Source organism: Neoarius graeffei, chromosome 4, assembly GCF_027579695.1.
Source record: "Neoarius graeffei isolate fNeoGra1 chromosome 4, fNeoGra1.pri, whole genome shotgun sequence".
NCBI classification, from domain to species: Eukaryota; Metazoa; Chordata; class Actinopteri; order Siluriformes; family Ariidae; genus Neoarius; species Neoarius graeffei.
Window position 1 is genome coordinate 52,019,001 of NC_083572.1, and position 21,466 is coordinate 52,040,466.

At 40.6% G+C, this 21,466-nt stretch overlaps 1 protein-coding gene across 1 annotated transcript in view; it reads right to left on the reverse strand.

The window, feature by feature from the left end:
- Window positions 1-21,466, reverse strand: part of LOC132885071 (deoxynucleotidyltransferase terminal-interacting protein 1) — a 44,470-nt gene that overhangs the window by 21,225 nt on the left and 1,779 nt on the right. Inside the window, exons 2-9 of the mRNA XM_060919348.1 lie at window positions 9,104-9,174; window positions 8,847-8,943; window positions 8,664-8,762; window positions 8,514-8,579; window positions 1,332-1,388; window positions 982-1,043; window positions 855-900; window positions 706-764 (exon numbers count right to left, since the gene is read on the reverse strand). Of these exons, the coding sequence (XP_060775331.1) occupies window positions 706-764; window positions 855-900; window positions 982-1,043; window positions 1,332-1,388; window positions 8,514-8,579; window positions 8,664-8,762; window positions 8,847-8,943; window positions 9,104-9,174 (557 nt within the window). The remainder of the gene's footprint in view (window positions 1-705; window positions 765-854; window positions 901-981; window positions 1,044-1,331; window positions 1,389-8,513; window positions 8,580-8,663; window positions 8,763-8,846; window positions 8,944-9,103; window positions 9,175-21,466) is intronic.

Here is a 21,466-nt window from a genome sequence, read left to right on the forward strand (position 1 = left end):
TAAGTCCAGATTTACCCCATTCCTGAGTGATGGGTGTGTCAGGGTAAGGAAGGAAGCTCATGAAGCAACGCTTCCATCATGCATAGTGGCCACTGTACAAGCCTCTGGAGGCAGAGTTATGATCTGAGGTTGCTTCAGTTGAGGCTCAGAAATAAAACGGGGCAATAAAATGAAGTCAGCTGACGACCTGAAATGTACTGAATGACCAGGTTATCACAGCAATGGATTTTTTTCTTCCCTGATAGTATGGGCATAAAAATAATGCTCAGGTTGTGAAAAAGTGGTTCAGGGAGCATGAGGAATCATTTTCACACATGAATTGGCCACCACAGAGTCCTGACCTTATCCCCACCGGAAGTCTTAGGGATGTGCTGGAGAAGACTACGGAGTGGTTCGACTCTCCTGCTGTCAAGACAAGATCTCGGCAAAACATTAGCGCAACTTTGGATGGAAATAAAACGCTGCGACGTTGCTGAAACAACGCCACAGCAAATACACGCCATAATCAAAGCTAAAGATGTTCCAATGAAATTAGTGTGATTTTTTTTTGGCCAGACAGTGTATGCGTTCACAGATGAAGCGTGTCTAATAATTGTGTCCACAGGTGCATATGTTCTTATATCACAGTTACCATGACATAATACAGAGAAAGGGGGAGAGGAAAAAAAAAAACAACCCTGCAACAATAATTCAAGAAATACTTACTTGTTCGCTCTGGATCCTAAAACAAATGTGCTTTTTTCAGTCAGCCGGGCGGGGTCCCACTGCAAAAAATCAGGCCCAAATTTAAAAGGCGTCAATCATTTGACTCTACACAACCAATGTAATTTAATGGGTAAAACCATTCTTTTTACCTTTGGTCCTTCTCGTTTTATGGGCTCAGCTATTTTAGGCTTCATCCTACAGAAAATAAAAGCAACAGTTCTGAGCTAAAAAGATACTTTTTTTTTTACCATCCTTAACATCATGTACAATACTTACGAAGCACTGTATGTTATAGTTCTGTCATAAGGTAGAGTGGGCAGAGGGGGACGTCCCTTCCTCTAAACACAGATTTAAAAAAAAAAGGCATCAGTAAGTAGTCAAACAAAAACGAAACTGATTTTCTGCAATGACATGAGAACAAACAAATCAGCCATTTTTGTGAGAGTCGAGATCTTCTGAAAAGACTTAGCCGAGGCCCTGATTTCACAATATGAACAGTTACTGGAACAGGTAACAACAACAATTTGGTATTACATATGGCTTATTGTATTAGTTATATTTTTTATTCTATTTTAATTTCCGGCCACTGATCCAGTTTATGACCAAATATAACTTCGCTAATTTACCTTTTTAGGAATTGGGCTTCCTCTTTGACTGGAATCATCATCCATCTGCCGTGAGCGCTGCAAAACGAAAACTTTTAGTGATACTGGAACCAAAAAAACTTGGAGGTTTAACCCTCTGGGGTCTGAGGGTATTTTCTGGCACTCTGATGATTTTGGTATGCGCTGGTTTTGTTGTCAATTTCAACAAATTTAAACAGTATTTTCAAAGTCATATGACTTTTTTGTATTCAGCACAAGTTCAGCGACAATAATATCCATGTAGTCTGTATGTCATGATTGTACTTTAAAAAAATAACAGATAAATGAAGATGTTGTAAAAAGCAGTTTTAGAACTGTACTGGAATGTATGGGAAAAAAAACCATGACCTTACCCATTGTGTCAAACCGTTTTGGTCACTTGAGGTGATTCTGTTCAGTCTTTGGAATGTATCAAGCACAAAAAAAAATCTGCTCCACTGATTTGGACAATTAACTGGCCATCAAAAAATGTACGTCCTATTGTTTTGGGATAAAGGGTTGGCAGTAGGGGGGCATTCAATGAGAAGGGTAAAAAATTCCATTCTATTCAATGAGAAGAGCGAAAACCCCTCTCACTGCCAACTCTTAACCCCATCAGGTCAAGTGACAATGGGGAAAGTCATGTTTTTCCACACATTCCAACACAGTTCTAAAACTGCTCTTTCAAACATCTTCATTTATCTGGTATTTGACTTTATTTTGGCATTTCACTCCATTCAGTGTGTCTTGAAATTAACTTTTGTACTATTTTACTCAGTTCAGAACCACAACCAACTCCATTACACAGTTACTCTGTAATTTTGCTCCAACTCCAAATTTTACTCTCTAAACTCAAAATAGAGCAAAATTCACTATTTCTGAGGAAGATACTTTTAACTCTGGAAAAATTGCTCAGTCGTTTTTCCTGTGCGCACACTACAGCGCACATCAACCGATCTGCTCATAATAAATAGAAGAAATATTTACACTTACTCGAGTTGATCTTTGGCTGGATCGAGTTGAAGTTTAAAAAAAAGGGGAGGGGGCAGGCACCACTCATCATCACTGTTGTAGTTCTCAAGATTGAATTCAATCACTGTCCTGAATTATGAATTGAATCGGTGTCCTGAATCATCCAAAGCACATAAAATCCGTATGCCATCTCGCAACAAGTTTTACCTCCAAATAGCCTGAACTATGTCTGACAGATTTTATCCTGTTAACGGTAGTCATTCCCACCACAAAAGAGAAGCCAATCAAAACTGAAAGAGTGAAAGTGATCATGTGAACAGTTATGAATGTGCAAGTAGGCACTCAGCGCTCCAACTCCGGTGTGACTGAGTACGGTGAAAAGTTTTATGTTTCATCTAATTTAGGTAATTTAAAAACTATAATATTATTTGGCAGTGGGCACAGAGGAAAGTGTAAAGTATAAGGTTTCTGTCAATATGTTTTAGCCTGGGAAGCCAGACTAAATGTGAATATTTAGTCTGGCCTCGATCCGTAGACATTTCCGAAGGGGGTAGGAGGAACAAACCGCTGTCTTTCAAACTGTCTCTGTGCGTATAGGCCAACGCTCTGACCAATCAGCGCAACAGTGACTGTGACGTAGTCAGAGCGACAGAAAGCAGTGGGGGAGACCTTGAAATAAATAATTTTTCAAAATGCGTATTAATTAATAAACAGGTTCTAGATATTAAGAAGTTTGGAGATAATGACCACAAGTTTGGAGTCTGTACCACATACACTTTTTTTTTTTCAAGTGTTTTTCAAGGGTTTGCTTAAACTGTTTTTGAGAGTTTTTATTTAGTGGTGTTTGGTGAAATAATTTCCCTTAAATTTAAAATAAACGGGAAAATAAGAAACAATCAAAAAGTAATGTTTCAAAGCTATTTATTAATTCTTCGTACTGCACAAACTAGCCCCATCCTTTTGGCTACGAGCGGAGCCAGCTGGTAGATCAGACTTTTGCCATAGCTGGTCGGCAAAACAGCGAAAATGTCCTTCTTGAAAAGGAATGAGCGGAGAGCCTCTTCCTGCTCATGTTTCAACAAAAACTCCAAGTCTAATTCTTCTAAAACTGATTCCAAAGCGGAGTCAAACGCGCGCTGTTCACTAGCCCGTAGCCATCTTTACTGTTGTGCTTTCTCCAGCGTCGCGCAGCTTTGTCGTCACTCCTGCAAAAGCCCGCCCAAAGAATCCAAACAAAAACCTTGCGTTGTGATTGGTGGGCACGATTTGATGCCCGGGGTGTTTTTGTTTATATGGTGCGAGGCTAGACCCACTCGCTAGGCAAAAATATTTTTGGCCGCTAGGCGGGTGGGTCTAGTTTACTAGGCTAAATATGTTTATCATGCTTGTATGATAAAAACTTGAAGATATTTATCCAAATACATGACCTACTCATTCTAAACCTGTCGAGCTTCGCCGATGAAGCTCTCGACCCCAAAAGGTTAAATTCCAAGCATACTGTAGTAATTACTATATACAAATTCAAGTTACTGTATTACTGATACACAATCACAGAGTGGTAAAAACACCAACATATTCTGTGAAAAAAGTTAAGTGTGTGTGGAGGTCTGCAAAACCCCATCAAAAGTCATCGTGGCTGAATTCTGGAAAACAGTGAAAAACGATGAAAAATCGGATTTTGTCCAAAAGCGGGTTCCAAAATATGGAAGTTATTTCAGTTAGGTTATTTTCTAACCTTGTCTTGGCTGTAAAAATGATATGAGAAATCAGTTTAATAAACAGCAGTAAATGCAGCCAGGTTGCCTACAGCTGTCGAAGTCTTTGCTAGCCAACGCTCCTTTTCTCATGAACAGAGGCTTTGCACTGTCACGTGACCCCATAGCAATGGTAACTACGCCACCATGACAGGGGGAACGCTTGTAGTGCTTCAGTCAGCCAAGTTAGTCGCTGTTGATCTGTACGGGAAGGTTTTGCTGTGTTTTTGGATGTGCAAATCGTTTTGAACGAAACAAAGACATCAGAATTTACCAAAAGCGATGCTCAATCGGGAGGGAAAAACTAGAGAAATTTCTAAGTGTGTGTGTGCGCGCGCGCGTGTGTGTGTGTGTGTGTGTGGGGGGGGAATAATAAAAATTCAGCGGGACTGTGTCAAACGGAGAGGTCAAAAACCCTATGGTATGCTCACTTCATTTTCACGAAAGTAAGAATTCCAAAAAAAATATATTAATAATAATAATAATAATAATAATAATTTCACAACTGATGCTGATTTGAGAGCAATCAGCACGCACATATAAGGACACAGAGGCTTTGTGAAGTATCGTCATTGTGATGTTTGTTTCTAGGTCATGTTTATGACTCTGCTTTTGGTTTCGTTTTTGTAAATATCACGCCTGCTAATACACTCTTCCTGCACTTAGATCCGTCGACTGCTGCATCCCTGACACAATACTTCACAAAGTCTCTGTGAAAATAGTGCCCTTACATGTGTGTGCTGATTGTGTTCAAAATCAGCATCAGGTGTTTCCCATAATAACTGGGTCCCAAGCTTGCGCACAACGTGCTCGGAAGGATCCCCGAATGTAAATGCACTTTTTAAGTCTCGGTGAAGGTTAGGCTATGCTAAGCCGCTGTGTTGCTCATGTTCACTTCACTGTATAAGAATGAGCAATGGTACACCCATGCATTGCTGCTTGCTGCAGTTGTGAAATTATTATTTTTGGGATTCTTACCTTTGAGGAAATGGAGTGAGTATATGCCATAGGGTTTTTGACCTCTTCGTTTGACACAGAATCTCATCAAATGCCCCCCCCCATTTTTCCCTTCTACATTTAGAAATCCCTCTAGTTTTCCTCCCGATGCATAATTACTTTTGGTAAATGAAAACATCTGACGTCCTTGTTCTGTTCAAAATGATTTGCACGTCCAAAAACGTAACAAAACCTTCCCCATACTGATCAACAACAACTAACTCGGCTGACTGAAGCACTACAAGCGTGCCCCGTCATGGCAGCGTAGTTACTGTTGCTCTGGGGTCACGTGATTGTCCAAAGCCTCTCTTGAACAAGTTATTAGATAGTTACCTAACACAGCAGAATGGACATGAGCCTAATCAATTTAATTTGTGATCAGATACCAGTTGTCAAAATGTCCGTGATGCTCGTGTGCCATGACATCAAAACAGAGAAGAATGCTTACACACACTGCGCAGATGACATCAGACGGAGTTTAAAGACATGAATGAACAGAAAGTCAACAAAACTGAATTAACGAGTGATCATTCGCCACCGATGTTAACATGATCTCGGATTGAGGCTCATGTTTAAATGCTGCGAGTTCAGACATTTGAAGCAGTATGGCCAAGAGATGTAAAACTGATAAATTATTCATCTTTGAAATATGTCGATTAATTTCAAAACAAATATCAGTCCAGTGGTTCATTTTTTTATGGACATTTTTAGGTCTCTGATATTGTCCTTTTCAGAAAAATGGGCCTGTATAAAACAATAGGCAATTAGCAAGGAACAATGGCATTTTTTTTTTTAAAAAGGGGGATTATCCTTGGAATAAACTGTGCATTTATTACTAAATTGCCAAATTTTCTGTGCTACATTGTTTTTCCCTGCAGGATCCAGGCGGTTTTAAACTTCCTGCATAATTAATGAGACTGATTATTTTATGCTAATCTAATTTACATACGGTTTACAAGGATAAATGAGAATATCGATAGGTTTTCTTTTTATTTTATTGCTTGAATAATATCTGGATGTTTATGTGGGCCATGAACATCTTTAAAGTGTCTCAACCAGCTAATTTACATCTACAGGCTAATTAGACTTAAATAATGCTAATTTTTTTATTTTTATACTCTACCGGCTGAAAATGCTTTCAGTTAGCCAAATCAGGCTTCTAGCAGTTCTTTAAAACGTGGCTATAAATACAATGAAGGAAATTGGCATATTAGCATATTTTAACCTCATTTGCATATAACGGACCATTCTGACACAAGGGGTGCTGGTATTCAGAAGCAGCAAAACACTGGTTCGTCAGCTTAAATAATCAAAACGAACGCACTATATTGAGCACAAAAGATCAATCGGTCTGCTTTTTTTTTGGGCAGACCACACAAAAAATTGGACAAATTCACGAAACTCGCCGACGACTGAACAAGTATTGAACAAGCTGGAGTACATATGGTTTGGAATCCGCATACACGCACATCCCACAATGCACTAGGGTTTTCCCAGCCATATGCCGAAAATTCTTTTTCGTTGCCAATGAGGAACCAGCGTTTTGGGAGAAGTTCTTGAACTATCAAAAACAAAACCGTGCTCCAGACACTGTGCCCTGGGCATACACACAATTATCTGGAGCGTGCGTAGGTCGAATATTTCCATACTTAAGCCGGCGATCAAGCTATGTGCGTTAATTTATGTATGGAGCATGTTTAGACATGGGAAACTAATATCATCAAACTAGATTATGGGCAGTGTCAAAACCAGCATCAGAACTAGATATACAGTGGTGCTTGAAAGTTTGTGAACCCTTTAGAATTTTCTATATTTCTGCATAAATATGACCTAAAACATCATCAGATTTTCACATAAGTCCTAAAAGTAGATAAAGAGAACCCAGTTAAACAAATGAGACAAAAATATTATACTTGGTCATTTATTTATTGAGGAAAATGATCCAATATTACATATCTGTGAGTGGCAAAAGTATGTGAACCTCTAGGATTAACAGTTAATTTGAAGGTGAATTTAGAGTCAGGTGTTTTCAATCAATGGGATGACAATCAGGTGTGAGTGGGCACCCTGTTTTATTTAAAGAACAGGGATCTATCAAAGTCTGATCTTCACAACACATGTTTGTGGAAGTGTATCAATGGCACGAACAAAGGAGATTTCTGAGGGCCTCAGAAAAAGCGTTGTTGATGCTCATCAGGCTGGAAAAGGTTACAAAACCATCTCTAAAGAGTTTGGACTCCACCAATCCACAGTCAGACAGATTGTGTACAAATGGAGGAAATTCAAGACCATTGTTACCCTCCCCAGGAGTGGTCGACCAACAAAGATCACTCCAAGAGCAAGGCATGTAATAGTCGGCGAGGTCACAAAGGACCCCAGGGTAACTTCTAAGCAACTGAAGGCCTCTCTCACATTGGCTAATGTTAATGTTCATGAGTCCACCATCAAGAGAACACTGAACAACAATGGTGTGCATGGCAGGGTTGCAAGGAGAAAGCCACTGCTCTCCAAAAAGAACATTGCTGCTCGTCTGCAGTTTGCTAAAGATCACGTGGACAAGCCAGAAGGCTACTGGAAAAATGTTTTGTGGACGGATGAGACCAAAATAGAACTTTTTGGTTTAAATGAGAAGCGTTATGTTTGGAGAAAGGAAAAGACTGCATTCCAGCAGAAGAACCTTATCCCATCTGTGAAACATGGTGGTGGTAGTATCATGGTTTGGGCCCGTTTTGCTGCATCTGGGCCAGGACGGCTTGCCATCATTGATGGAATAATGAATTCTGAATTATACCAGCGAATTCTAAAGGAAAATGTCAGGACATCTGTCCATGAACTGAATCTCAAGAGAAGGTGGGTCATGCAGCAAGACAACGACCCTAAGCACACAAGTCATTCTACCAAAGAATGGTTAAAGAAGAATAAAGTTAATGTTTTGGAATGGCCAAGTCAAAGTCCTGACCTTAATCCAATCGAAATGCTATGGAAGGACCTGAAGCGAGCAGTTCATGTGAGGAAACCCACCAACATCCCAGAGTTGAAGCTGTTCTGTACGGAGGAATGGGCTAAAATTCCTCCAAGCTGATGTGCAGGACTGATCAACAGTTACCGCAAACGTTTAGTTGCAGTTATTGCTGCACAAGGGGGTCACACCAGATACTGAAAGCAAAGATTCACATACTTTTGCCACTGACGTATGTAATATTGGATCATTTTCCTCAATAAATAAATGACCAAGTATAATATTTTTGTCTCATTTGTTTAACTGGGTTCTCTTTATCTACTTTTAGGACTTGTGTAAAAATCTGATGTTGTTTTAGGTTATATTTATGCAGAAACATAGAAAATTCTAAAGGGTTCACAAACTTTCAAGCACCACCGTAGTAGAAAATGTCAGCGTTTGACTATGTGAAGGGTTTTCCCAGGCCACCACACACATCTTTAGACATAACTGACTGATTCTTACCTTTACAGAGGGATCGAAAAGAGGTCTTTGAGCAGTTTTCTCTGCATCAGGAAAGAGCTGTTTGGCCTAGATGAAAAGATTTCCATGTGCTTAATGAACACTCTTTCTTCTTAAGCTTCAGCTATAGTTCAAGTTGTGGATTTTACTCACATGCTCCAAGCAGTTTCGACACGCCTCTTTGATGAGCTGATCCGTCTGGACATCCTCCCCTACGTTCTCCTTCACGTTGCTTGCGGCCTTCTCAAAAAACTGTGCAAAGAAAGTACCACCGTCGCTACCATCCGCTACTTGTTTTCCTTCATCACGATACAGGGTGCTTTATTTATATATTACCTTCATATATTTTTTAAAGACAGCCAAAACGTCATCGTTGAAGCTGGGCTGCAGCACAGTGCGTAAGAGGTCCATAGAAATGACAGGATCTGTATAACTAGCAGCCCCACAGAGATGGATTAAGGTCAGTGACTAAGCATTAGGCACGGATACCAGACAACACGGCTGTGTACAATTTACAGCTCGACGTCAAGACGCGCCAAAGTATAAGGAAGACATAGCAATCAACAAACTAAAATAACTGCGTTGAGAGTTACCTTACGGCCATCTGTGAGCGTCGACCCCTGCGCTGAACCTGTCTGTGCTTGATCATGATGTTCCAGGGGTTCTAGTGTACAGGAAAAAAAAAATTTTAAATAATAATGCTAGCAAAGACATGCTGACAAATCAGTGGCCAAAAACAGCATACTTCATGCTGGGATCAGATGAGACAATATTTTTAGTCTTTCACGATGGTCACCGTGTCAGATTAAACAAATCACGGTGTCACGGCTTCTTTGTCAGGAGACTGGCAAAACTACTATGGAATCAATTTTGTGCCAAAACGTTCATACAATACTTTTGAAATATCAAACAAAAACGACAAATCAAAATTTAAAAAAAAAGTCAATTTTTTTTAGACTGGCAAACAAATTATTCGTGCAAAATATCAGTCTATTACTCTTCAGAAACCTTTTATTTTTGTTCCGCGTCTTTCTCAGTTTTGTTTGACGTAATTTCTTTTGGTTGCGATTCCAGCTTTCTCGTTTGCGCTCCCTGACTTTTTGCTTGCAGTTTTGGCACAAACTTCACGTGTGGGTGGGCTGTCCAGGAACGCATTCCCATTGGGTAACTTGTGTTTGACTGACAGCTACGCTCAGCGATTCCCCGGAGGCTGTTGCGGCCATTTCCTACTCAGATTCTGGCGGACTGTTTGATGAGTGACCGATCCATTGACGGTAAACAAGGATCGAGTGGACTTCAGTGGCGACTATGATATTGAATTAATTCAACAAAGTGTAAGTGCGGGACAAATGTGTTGTATGTGTTGCAGTAGTGCACATTATGCAGGCGTTTCGTGGCAAGTCAAATGTTAGCCTTAGCTCCACTACCCAATATAATAGCTGTCTTGCTAACGTTAAACACGCCTGCATAATGTGCACTACTGCAACACATACAACACATTTGTCCCGCACTTACACTTTGTTGAATTAATTCAATATCATAGTCGCCACTGAAGTCCACTCGATCCTTGTTTACCGTCAATGGATCGGTCACTCGTCCAACAGTCCGCCAGAATTCGAGTAGGGAATGGCTGAGCGTAGCCGTCAGTCAAACACAAGTTAGCCAATGGGAATGCATTCCTGGACAGCCCACCCACACGTGAAGTTTGTGCCAAAACTGCAAGCAAAAAGTCAGGGAGCGCAAACAAGAAAGCTGGAATCGCAACCAAAATAAATTACATCAAACAAAACTGAGAAAGACGCGGAACAAAAATAAAAAAAGGTTTCTGAAGAGTAATAGACTGATATTTTGCACGATTACACGAATAATTTATTTGCCAGTCTAAAAAAAAAAAGACTTTTTTTTGTATTTTGATTTGTCGTTTTTGTGTGATATTTCAAAAGTATTGTATGAACATTTTGGCACAAAATTGATTCCATAAACTACAAGTTTGACCCTGATCGATCATCACTTACATCCTTGCATGTCGTCGAGGAAGAGGGTGAAGAAAGTGTCGTTCGTAGCCATCAAGGAACACACTAGAAGTTGTCAAACTCGGCAAGAAAATACACACAATTCTGACATGCTAGACGTTACACCAGGGCATTGTGGGGCGTCTCAGGTGCCACATCACTGTTCTTCGATTATGTCACACTACTAGGCCTGTACGTTGTTCCTGTCATTCGTATTTGGACCCCAAGTGTCAAAATCAGGCCGAGTTCATGCACAAGATTATCCAAAAGCTGAACAGGAAAAGCAAAAGATGCCATTTGCCATCAGACTCATCTCATCTCATCATCTCTAGCCGCTTTATCCTTCTACAGGGTCGCAGGCAAGCTGGAGCCTATCCCAGCTGACTACGGGCGAAAGGCGGGGTACACCCTGGACAAGTCGCCAGGTCATCACAGGGCTGACACATAGACACAGACAACCATTCACACTCACATTCACACCTACAGTCAATTTAGAGCCACCAGTTAACCTAACCTGCATGTCTTTGGACTGTGGGGGAAACCGGAGCACCCGGAGGAAACCCACGCGGACACGGGGAGAACATGCAAACTCCGCACAGAAAGGCCCTCGCCGGCCACAGGGATCGAACCCGGACCTTCTTGCTGTGAGGCGACAGCGCTAACCACTACACCACCGTGCCGCGCCATCAGACTCTTTACTACTAATATAGCAGGTCTCAAACTTTCGGAGCCAGAAACCTCTAACAGTAACAAACTCGACAGAATTCCAACTACAGATCATTTCAAAAAAATATTTGACTTAAATGCATACAATAATCTTCGGTCCATTTATTAGAGCTTTCCTTTCCTGAATTTACCATTGACAGAACACATTCGCTCCGAGGTGTAACGACTTCTAGTCGGAATGACGTTTTAGTTCTTGAGGTTTGGACTGAATGGGTTTAATCCAAAAGGAGCAACGTGAAGAATAATAGCACGGCAGCTACAATTATCGACACCTTTTCAGATTTACCAAATAAAACCTATTTTGCAAAGGTGAGTTTCAGTTACAACAGTTATTACTGGTTAATTAATCAACCAGAAGACCCCGCCCCCTCGCCCTTTGAGCTTGTCGTCTGATGACAGCTCGTTACCTGAGATGGAATTTTTTTCAGCACGATCAGCAATCTGAGGAAAACCCCGACGTTATCATCGCAGGTAAGCATGGTGGAAAGATCATGGACATGTTTTTACTGATCAAATTCACCAATATTTCATGATCTCCTTGTTGAAACCTACTTTGTTTCTGACTTTCATTTGACAGTCGCCATTTTGTATCTAAACGCGCATTTGAGAATCACGTGAGGTGTCGATAATAGTGATCACCTTCACCGGTGTCCACCATTATTGACACCCTGTGGAATTAAATGACATTTACAACTGTCATGGATCGATCTTTGTGTAACGTTGTTGAAGTAGATGAAGTACTTTACAAATTTAAAAAAAAAAAAAAGTGCCATGATTTATGATATTTTTTCTTATTCATAACAGAATGGAATGTTTATAGAGTATTCGGAATCCAATTGCAATAAATAGAATTAGACCCGAATTAAATTCCTAGCGTATAAAAAAAAAAAAATGACATGCTTGAAATATTCAGATTTTTCTATTCTATTCTAGAGCTGTGCAATATATCGTATTTTTATCACGATATCGATATTGGTGTCAAACGATATCAAAATTCATAATATCGATATGAAACGATTTTTTGTCATTTGTCGAAAGGGACGTGCACAATATTTCTACAATGGCAATAAAACAACAATAACATTGACGTGACAGTAAGGTAAAACGAACCCTTCTGTCCCCTAAGGCACACCGTAGCCTTGCATACGTCATCCATTCTACTCCCGCGATATCTCCGCAACAGTAAAAAATCAGTTCTTCTGTTTTCATACGTGTCGGGTGATTTGATATATTGATTTCTTAATATGTTGTTTGATTTGCTTGCTAATAGTTATAATAATACAATTAACATATATTTACGTCATATTTTTGGATGTGGGACTGGGTAATGTAAAAATGGCATCTACGGAAGAAAACAAGCACAACAATATTAGCACATATCCAGCTTGCTAGCTGTGTTAGATGTGTTAAACCGTGTGGATTTAAGTGGAATAATTGCGAGTCGTCCTGTGGTCAAGGCAGCGTTTTAAGGTAAGGCAATTTGGTTATTAATGTTGCCCGCCGCGGCATGTTTACTTGGGTTCATTTGATTTTGACTTGTGCATCTGCAGCTAGCATCATGCTTTGAAGTAGGTTCTGCTAAGGACGGGTTTATTGCGCGATGTAGACGGACTCAGATGTAATTACATTGTTTTTAAAATTCCGTGCGCTTAAAACGGTGTCCCCCTGCTAATCATGTAGCCCTAATCATGTGTTGCTTTTACTTTTCCTAATGGCGAGTGAAATATCTCTGCAAATGGTATTTCAATGCTGACATGCCAAAAAGATAGCGGAGTCCACATTTGGAAGATGAAGGAAGAGAAGCCTGATGCTTGAAAATAGATCGCTTAATCCACAACGCATATCTGTATTTGAGACATAACCTGCAACTAGTGGGGATGTTTTGGAATGACTGTGCATAGGGTGTTTTTGGCCACAGAACACTAACCCACAGTAGTAGGAGGACTACTGGGTTCGTGGATTTTGTCTGTTGACTGAGCGAAGCATGGTGTTTGCCTTGTGCCATTTCACGTAGCATCTAGCCGCAGTGCCACCTACACTTTCAGGGAATGTTTACATGCCGCTGAGCTATTTTCATGCATGTTAATTCTTAAGGACTTGTCTCTATATTGTGCGTGTTCACACACGGACTGGCCATCGGGAGCAGCGGGAGTTTTCCCGGTGGTTCAGTGTGGGCTGGCGGAGAAAAAAACAAAACAGTTGCGCGCTGGCCTTTAATATGATAAGCAATGTTAACAGTTTCTTTAAGAAACTGTTAACATTGTTTATTACAGTTGCACGCTGGCCTTTAATATGATAAGCAATGTTAACAGTTTCTTAAAGAAACTGTTAACATTGCTTATCATATTAAAGGCCAGCATGCAACTTTTTTTTTTTTTTTTTTTCTCCGCCGGCCCACAAACTCCCGCTACTCCCAATGGCCAGTCCGTGTGTGTGCGTGTTTAATGTTGGTGTCTTAACAACACACAAGCTTACGTTGTAGTGTGTGTGTGTGAGAGAGATTTTATCCTTGGCTGGCTATGAGCCAGTGTGGACGTTACGCAGTAATCACTGGTAATACCAGCGCTGGCTCCATCCTCTGTGATCGGAAATGTTGAGTGAGGAGAACGTGAGCCTTGTGCAGGCTATAGGACCTATGCAAAGTACGCGCTTGCACAGTAAATAGTTTAAGTAAAAGGCGTTTCAGGGTACAACGGGAAGGGTTGACAGGTAGCCTATGAGCCTGTACTATAAAAATGTGGCCCGGTGCCTCAGGTGTTGATGATCAGGGCTTTAAAAAAAGGTGTATAAATATCGTTTTAAAAATCGCGATATCGATATTTACTGAAAAAATCGTGATATTGATTTTTTCCAATATCGAGCAGCCCTATTCTATTCAGAATTTTTTTTTGCAGTCTGTTGTAAATATCTACCACATATTACAATATCAATAGATATTTGTCAGTTGCCTGTTGACATTTATTGGTAAACTAGAAATTAATACAAAACAACAACGAATTAAGAAAATGTGATCTATGAAAATACTTAGAAAGTGGAACAAAAAGATTTGACAGGTTAAACAATGTTTGTAAACAAATGAACCGATAATGTAAATGAGGAAGTCATTATTTTATATATTTTTTTGTGTGTTAACTTAATACCACATATTGATTATTATTTTTAATAAACAAAATAATCTGGCTGTCCATAATTGTGGAACGGTGTCACGTGATCTGATATGCTAATTAATCGAGAACTTTTTTTTTCCCCCAGTGGAAGTTTGAGTAATTATTCATGCACAATTTACATACTGAAAGACTTTTTTTTTACTTTTGCAAATGGCCAAAAGATCATTAAAGGACACATCTTGGGTATATTTAGGAGCGAGATCAATATAATTCTATTTTATATTAAACTTGAGTCAAATATCTGTCACATTTTGCGCAATTTTTTTTTTACCTTGCGCAATACCAGAAAAATTCAGTTGAAATCAAGCCATTTGAGGTGAATTGGTCCGCCTCTGAACAAACTTGCCGTTTGGATTTCCCAGGAAACATTGATTTTCGTGACGTCGCGTGCGGGACGCCTCCCTCTGAATCCTACGTCAGCGCTGGTTTGTTTATGAGAAAACGACCTGGTGGTTTTCTGCAAATTTCTTCAACGTTATCACGTAATTATTAAAATGTTTAACAGATGTATCGTAGGAGGGTGTAGCAACACCAATCTCGATGGGATTAGTACGCATCGTTTCCCAAAAGACCGGACAATGAGAGAGAACTGGGAGCGCTTCGTGCAGGCACCCAGAAAAACTGGCAACACGCAACAGACCACAGCATCATACGTGGGGCTCACTTCATAAAGCCCGACGACTTTGAGAACTATTTGCAGTGGGAAATGGACTTCAAGAAGCAACTTCATCTGAAAAAAGACGCAGTTCCATCTGTTAGAATGCCCAAAGCAACACCGTCTCCACCTGTGTCAGCATCACCAAAGGAGCCAGCCGTGTTCGTCTCCCCTGACAGAAGGCGAAGTGCCGCATCCACTGAGGCCCTCGAATCCGAGGACCAAGCAGAGCCGAGAAAAAGACCAAGAAAATCGGCGATTCACAAGTCGACTCTTGCCAGGGTAAGAAATAAGAGAGACTCTAAATTAGGTGTTCCTGTGTTTGTGTGGTACACGGATAATGTTATTTATTGACAAAAGTAAACAACACGAAAGCGGTGGGCGATAATACACTTACTTGACATGTATCAAGGGATATGCATGTCAGGGCTTGAGATCTTGAGACCTGTCAAACACATTAAATGTACAGTATATACAACCCTGCTTAGCCGATTCCACGTGTGTAGCTTATGAAATCTTTCTCCTACAGTAGCCAGTACTCTTCTAAATGAAGAAATATATGCATACACAGAGACTCAGATTGTTGGCGCGCCCGTGCCTAAGACGCACTATTTCGAATAATGAACGCATTGTCGAGAGGGGCAGGGGCCAATATGGACGCGAGCATTTTATACCCTATTTGGAACGTTTCATGGCGTATTACAGACCCTCCAGGATTTCGCGATGTTGCGATTTGCAACTTCAAAGCAAATTCAACCAATCCCCGCAAATTCAGGGCGGTGTTGCAATTATATCCAATCGCCGCAACTTTCCCGCAAATTTGACCAATCGTTGGCGTCGTCTTGAGGTGGTGTCGACAAACTACCTTCCGCCTTACTTCCGTGTTTTCGTTCAAGAGAAGCAGCATGTGCCGGCAGTGTTGCCAGATTGGGCGGTTTTAAGTGCATTTTGGCGGGTTTTGAACATATTTTGGGCTGGAAAATGTCAGCAGTATCTGGCAACACTGCATGTGCGAGTCAGTGTTTATGTAGGCTTAAATTCTGTTACTGAAAGTGTGTTATGTTTATAGTGAAGGACTGTGCGCACTTTTTTTTTTTTTACTTAATACAAGAAATTAATGGATGCCAACATTTTTGCCAAAATGGTATTTTATTTTCCATTGTTTAGGCAGCTTCAGCATCATACTGTGAGATTCTGTTCAAATTGTTTTTTCTTCTACGAATCCTGAGCCATTTATTTTATTAGTTTAATTGTTTAATTTAGTCTTCAGGAGAGACTGCCTGCACACAGTACTAGTATTAATAGTTTATTTTTCTTACATGAAAGCTGAGGCATTTATATTATATTTTAAGGTAACTTCATGTTGTGCTGTGAGGTTCTCTGCACTTTAACTTTTGAACCAACAGGAGCATTTGGATAAGTAAAACCTATTTTTCTGCATTTTTGTAGTCCTGCTAATCTTTTATATTGGTAAAGTTGTTTATAGGACCATTTCTCAGTGTCTGTTTTTTTTTAATCAATAGTTTTTCAGTAATAACTTAATATTTAAACATATCACTCAATTTTAATCACAAAAAGAGAAAATCGCAACAATTTCTCGCAGCTTTCACTTCCTCCCGCAATGTAATCGCAACAAAAACCTAAAAAACACCACAACTTTCATCGCAATTTTTTGGAAAATCCCCGCAACATCAGACATTTTAGCCCGCAACAATCACAAAAAAGGCCCGCGAAATCCTGGGGGGACTGGTATTACTTGACTTCATGGTCTCAATATCAAAAATATTGCACAAATATGCAACTTCCAACATAATTATCTGGATATTCAACAGATTTCAGCATCGGATGAATTTGTTTTGACCGCCGCCATATTGAATATACTTCGGACCCATTCGTGTATTTACGCCGCCCCGTTTATAGCATCCCAAGCAAGTAAAACCTGATCCAAGTCTTTCGCGAGGTGGCATCTTATGATCTATGTACGAATATTTGAAAGAGACAAGAAAACATGGATAAGAAAAAAAAGAAAAAATACATCTATTTTGTCATTCTTCGGCAGAGAGTACATTCACCTGAAAAAACTGATACCCCAGATACCCAAGGTAGTCATACTAGATTTACAACAACTACTGCAATATCAACTACTACAACAGCTACTACCACCACTGGCGACTACTACTACTATAGACCTACACCAAACTGAAAACAAGTTAAAATAAATTATAATTTACAAGGAGGAGATAATATAGATGTGATATATAGTGGCCTGTGGTTGAATTCCAAAATATTGCCACTGATTAAACAATATCTCAATATATTTGGCTGAAGCATTGATTTTTGGCATCTACATTGCTTCATATGGCTTCTAATACCCAAAAAAAAAAAACCACAGAATTGAGAAGAAAAAAAAACAGCCCCCGGGGCTGCCCCAGCTGTTCACTGGGCTCGCTTCACTCACTAGATTCGCTTCAACTGAAGGATAATCACTGGGCCCCCCATTGTAGAAATGGGCCCCTGTTTTTTCCCCAGGAGGGGCCCTGTGGGCCCCTTGACCTGCAAAACAATCTGAGTCTCTGCATACATGTATGTTATTTACCAGCTGGGAGGTCCGTATGGTGAAATACTGTGACCGAGGTCTTGAAAAGTACTGAACGAGGCCCTCTGGGCCGAGGTCAGTATTCAAGGCCGAGGTCACAGTATTTCACCATACGGACCGACCTTAAGCTGGTAAATAATATATTTATTTTTTTCTTTACCAAATTCTAACAGAAAACGAGAGCGACCGAAAGGGAAAACCGAGCGGAGCCGCCATTTTGAATCCTCATTCACGGCTGTAATGCAAATGACTTCCTCCTCGGTATACAAGTGCACTTCCATGGCAGGAAAAAAAACTACATTTTGCCGCCTATGTAGTCCCCTATTTATACAAATAGGAGTCATTCAGGATTCAGCCATGTTTTTGCTCGACCAAAGTTCTACAGTATTATGACCTTTATATTGCATAAATAAAGCCATTTGGTGAAACTTTGAAGAAGAGATTGTACTGGTTGCAAGTTTTTACCTAATGTAATATTATGTATTAGGATAACATGGTCCAAAATGGGCCTCATTAACTAATGAGATCAAACTGTTAGCAAGTTACAGGTTTTTAGCTTTCTCCTGAAATGTTTTCTTTTATTTTGTCTTCCTCAGGGTAGTAAAACTCGCTTTCGCTGTGAACACTGTCGTTATCGCTATCCATGCTGTAAAATTAATGCTATTTTGAATCCTCATTCACGGCTGTAATGCAAATTGCTTCCTCCTCGGTATACAAGTGCACTTCCATAGCAGGAAAAAAAAATTAAAAATACATTTTGCCGCCTGTGTCGTCCCCTATTTATACAAATAGGAGTCATTCAGGATTCAGCCATGTTTTTGCTCGGCGTTCACAACTGTTAGAGGTTTTTAGCTTTCTCCTGAAATGTTTTATTTCTTCTTCCTCAGGGTAGTAAAACTCGCTTTCGTTGTGAACACTGTCGTTATCGCTATCCATGCTGTAAAATTAATGCTATTCTCCTGAGAAATGCTGGCAAAAATTTATAAGATTTTTGAAAATCTTATAAATAAATCTTATAAAAAAAAAAAAAAGATAAATGTTGACAAAAAATTCTGCTCTGTTTGTTGTTGTTGTGAACGAGCGAGTCGCCAGAGGTCCGTAACCGGGGCCTGTGTTGTAGGATACGGACCTGCTCGCCAACCAATCAGAGCGCAGGATTTGGACCGTGAAAAAAAAAAAACAATAGTAATTAGAAAAAAACGTGATTTATGTAACAATAGATAGATGAGCAAAATCGCTAGCTGCTAAACTTGGTCTACACAGGCTGTGCACTGAAACCCATGCAGGGTCTCTCAGCCTGCTGGAGGATCCGCACGTGACATCACGAACCTGGATCAATCTGGCTCCAGACTCCCTTGGGATTTTATTTTTTTCTGCTGTAGACAGATGGCCTTGTGCAAAATTACCCTTCTGGATGAGTGTCTAAAGGGACATACTTTCATATACAGTACCAGTCAAAAGTTTGGAAACACCTTCAAATTCGATGTTTTTATTTTTTTCCCTACATTGTAAATGAACACTGAAGTCATCCAGACTATGCAGCAACACGTAAGGAATCATTTAGTAAACTTTAAAATTTTAATCAAACCAAAATATGTTTTAGATTTCAGATTCTTCAAAGTAGGCACCTTTTGCTTTGATTACAGCTTTGCACACTCTTGACATTCTCTCAATCAGCTTCATGAGCTAATCACTCGAAATGGTTTTCCAACAGTCTTGAAGGAGTTCCCAGAGGTGCTGAGCACTCGTTGGCTGCTTTGCCTTCACTCTGCGGTCCAACTCATCCCAAACCATCTCAACTGGGTTTAGATCAAGTGATTGTGGAGGCCACGTCATCTGACGAAGCACTCCATCACCCTCTTTCTTGGTCAAATAGCCCTTACATAGCCTAGAGGTGTGTTTTGGGTCATTGTCCTGTTGAAAGACAAATGACGGCCCCGCTAAGAGCAAACCAGAACGGATGGCATGTCGCTGCAGAATGCTGTGGTAGCCATGCTGGTTAAGTGTGCCTTCGATTTTGAATAAATCGCCAACAGTGTCACCAGCAAAGCACCCCCATACCATCACACTTCCTCCTCCATACTTCACTGTGGGAACCGCACATGTAGGAACCATCCGCTCACCTTTTCTGCGTCTTACAAATGCCCCTTTTCCACCAAAGCAGTTCCAGGGCTGGTTCGGGGCCAGTGCTTAGTTTGGAACCGGGTTTTCTGTTTCCACTGACAAAGAACTGGCTCTGGGGCCAGAAAAACCAGTTCCAGGCTAGCACCAACTCTCTGCTGGGCCAGAGGAAAGAACCGCTTACGTCAGCGGGGGGTGGGGGGTGGAGTTGTTAAGACCAACAACAAGAAGACCGTGAAAGATCACCATTTTTAAGCGACGAGAAGCAGCAGCTGTATAAATGCGAAGTCATCCATTATTATTGTTGCTGCTGCTTCTTCCGTGTTGTTTTTGCTTCGAAATTCGCGCCAAGGTTTCTGCAAATGTAGTGACGTAACTGACGTATACAGCAACGTAATGACGTGGCTCCGCTTAGCACCCCGAGCTAAGGAAAAGCAAACTGGTTCTCAGCTGGCTCGCAAGTTGAACGAGTTGTGAACCAGCACCGGCCCCAAACCAGCCCTGGAACTGATTTGGTGGAAAAGGGGTAAAAGACATGGCGATTGGAACCAAAAATCTCAAATTTGGACTCATCAGACCAAAGGACAGATTTCCACTGGTCTAATGTCCATTCCTTGTGTTCCTTGGCCCAAGCTATTCTCTTCCTCTTCTTGTTCTTCCTTAGAAGTGGCTTCTTTGCAGCAATTCGACCATAAAGTCCAGATTCACGCAGTCTTCTCTTAACGGTTGATGTTGAGATGTGTGTGCTACTTGAACTCTGAAGCATTTAGGTGGGCTCTTAACTTGCGGTTTCTGAGGCTGATAACTCTGATGAACTTATCCTGTGCAACAGAGGTGACCCTAGGTCTTCCTTTCCTGGGGCGGTCCTGATGACAGCCAGTTTCATCAGAACGTTTGATGGTCTTTGTGACGGCACCTGGGGATACTTTCAAAGTTCTTGAAATTTTTCAGACTGACTGACCTTCATTTCTTAAAGTAATGATGGACTGTCATTTTTCTTTACTTAATTGAGTAGTTCTTGGCATAATATGGATTAGAACAGTACTCAAATATGGCCATTCACTGTATACCAACTCTACCTCTTCACAACACAACTGATGGTCTCAAACACATTAAGAGGTCAAGAAATTCAAGAAATTAACTCTTGACATGGCACAGCTATAAACTGAAAGCCATTCCAGGTGACTACCCCGTAAAGCTGACTGAGAAAATGCCAAGATGTGCAAAGCTGTCATCTAAGCAAAAGGTGCCTACTTTGAAGAATCTAAAATCTCATCTCATTATCTCTCGCCGCTTTATCCTGTTCTACAGGGTCGCAGGCAAGCTGGAGCCTATCCCAGCTGACTACGGGCGAAAGGCGGGGTACACCCTGGACAAGTCGCCAGGTCATCACAGGGCTGACACATAGACACAGACAACCATTCACACTCACATTCACACCTACGCTCAATTTAGAGCAGTGTTTCTCAACAGGGGTGCCGTCAAAAAATTATATATTCTAACATTGAAATAAATAAAATGAATTAAAATTCCAAAAACCAATAGTCACACTAATGCAGATCATCACTGCCTCATGCATCATCAAAATTTGTCTCACGGCCCCCTTTCCCATGTCACAATGTCACTGCCAGGGTCAGCGTGACTGCGTATATTTTATATGGGGGTGCCTTGACAATTTG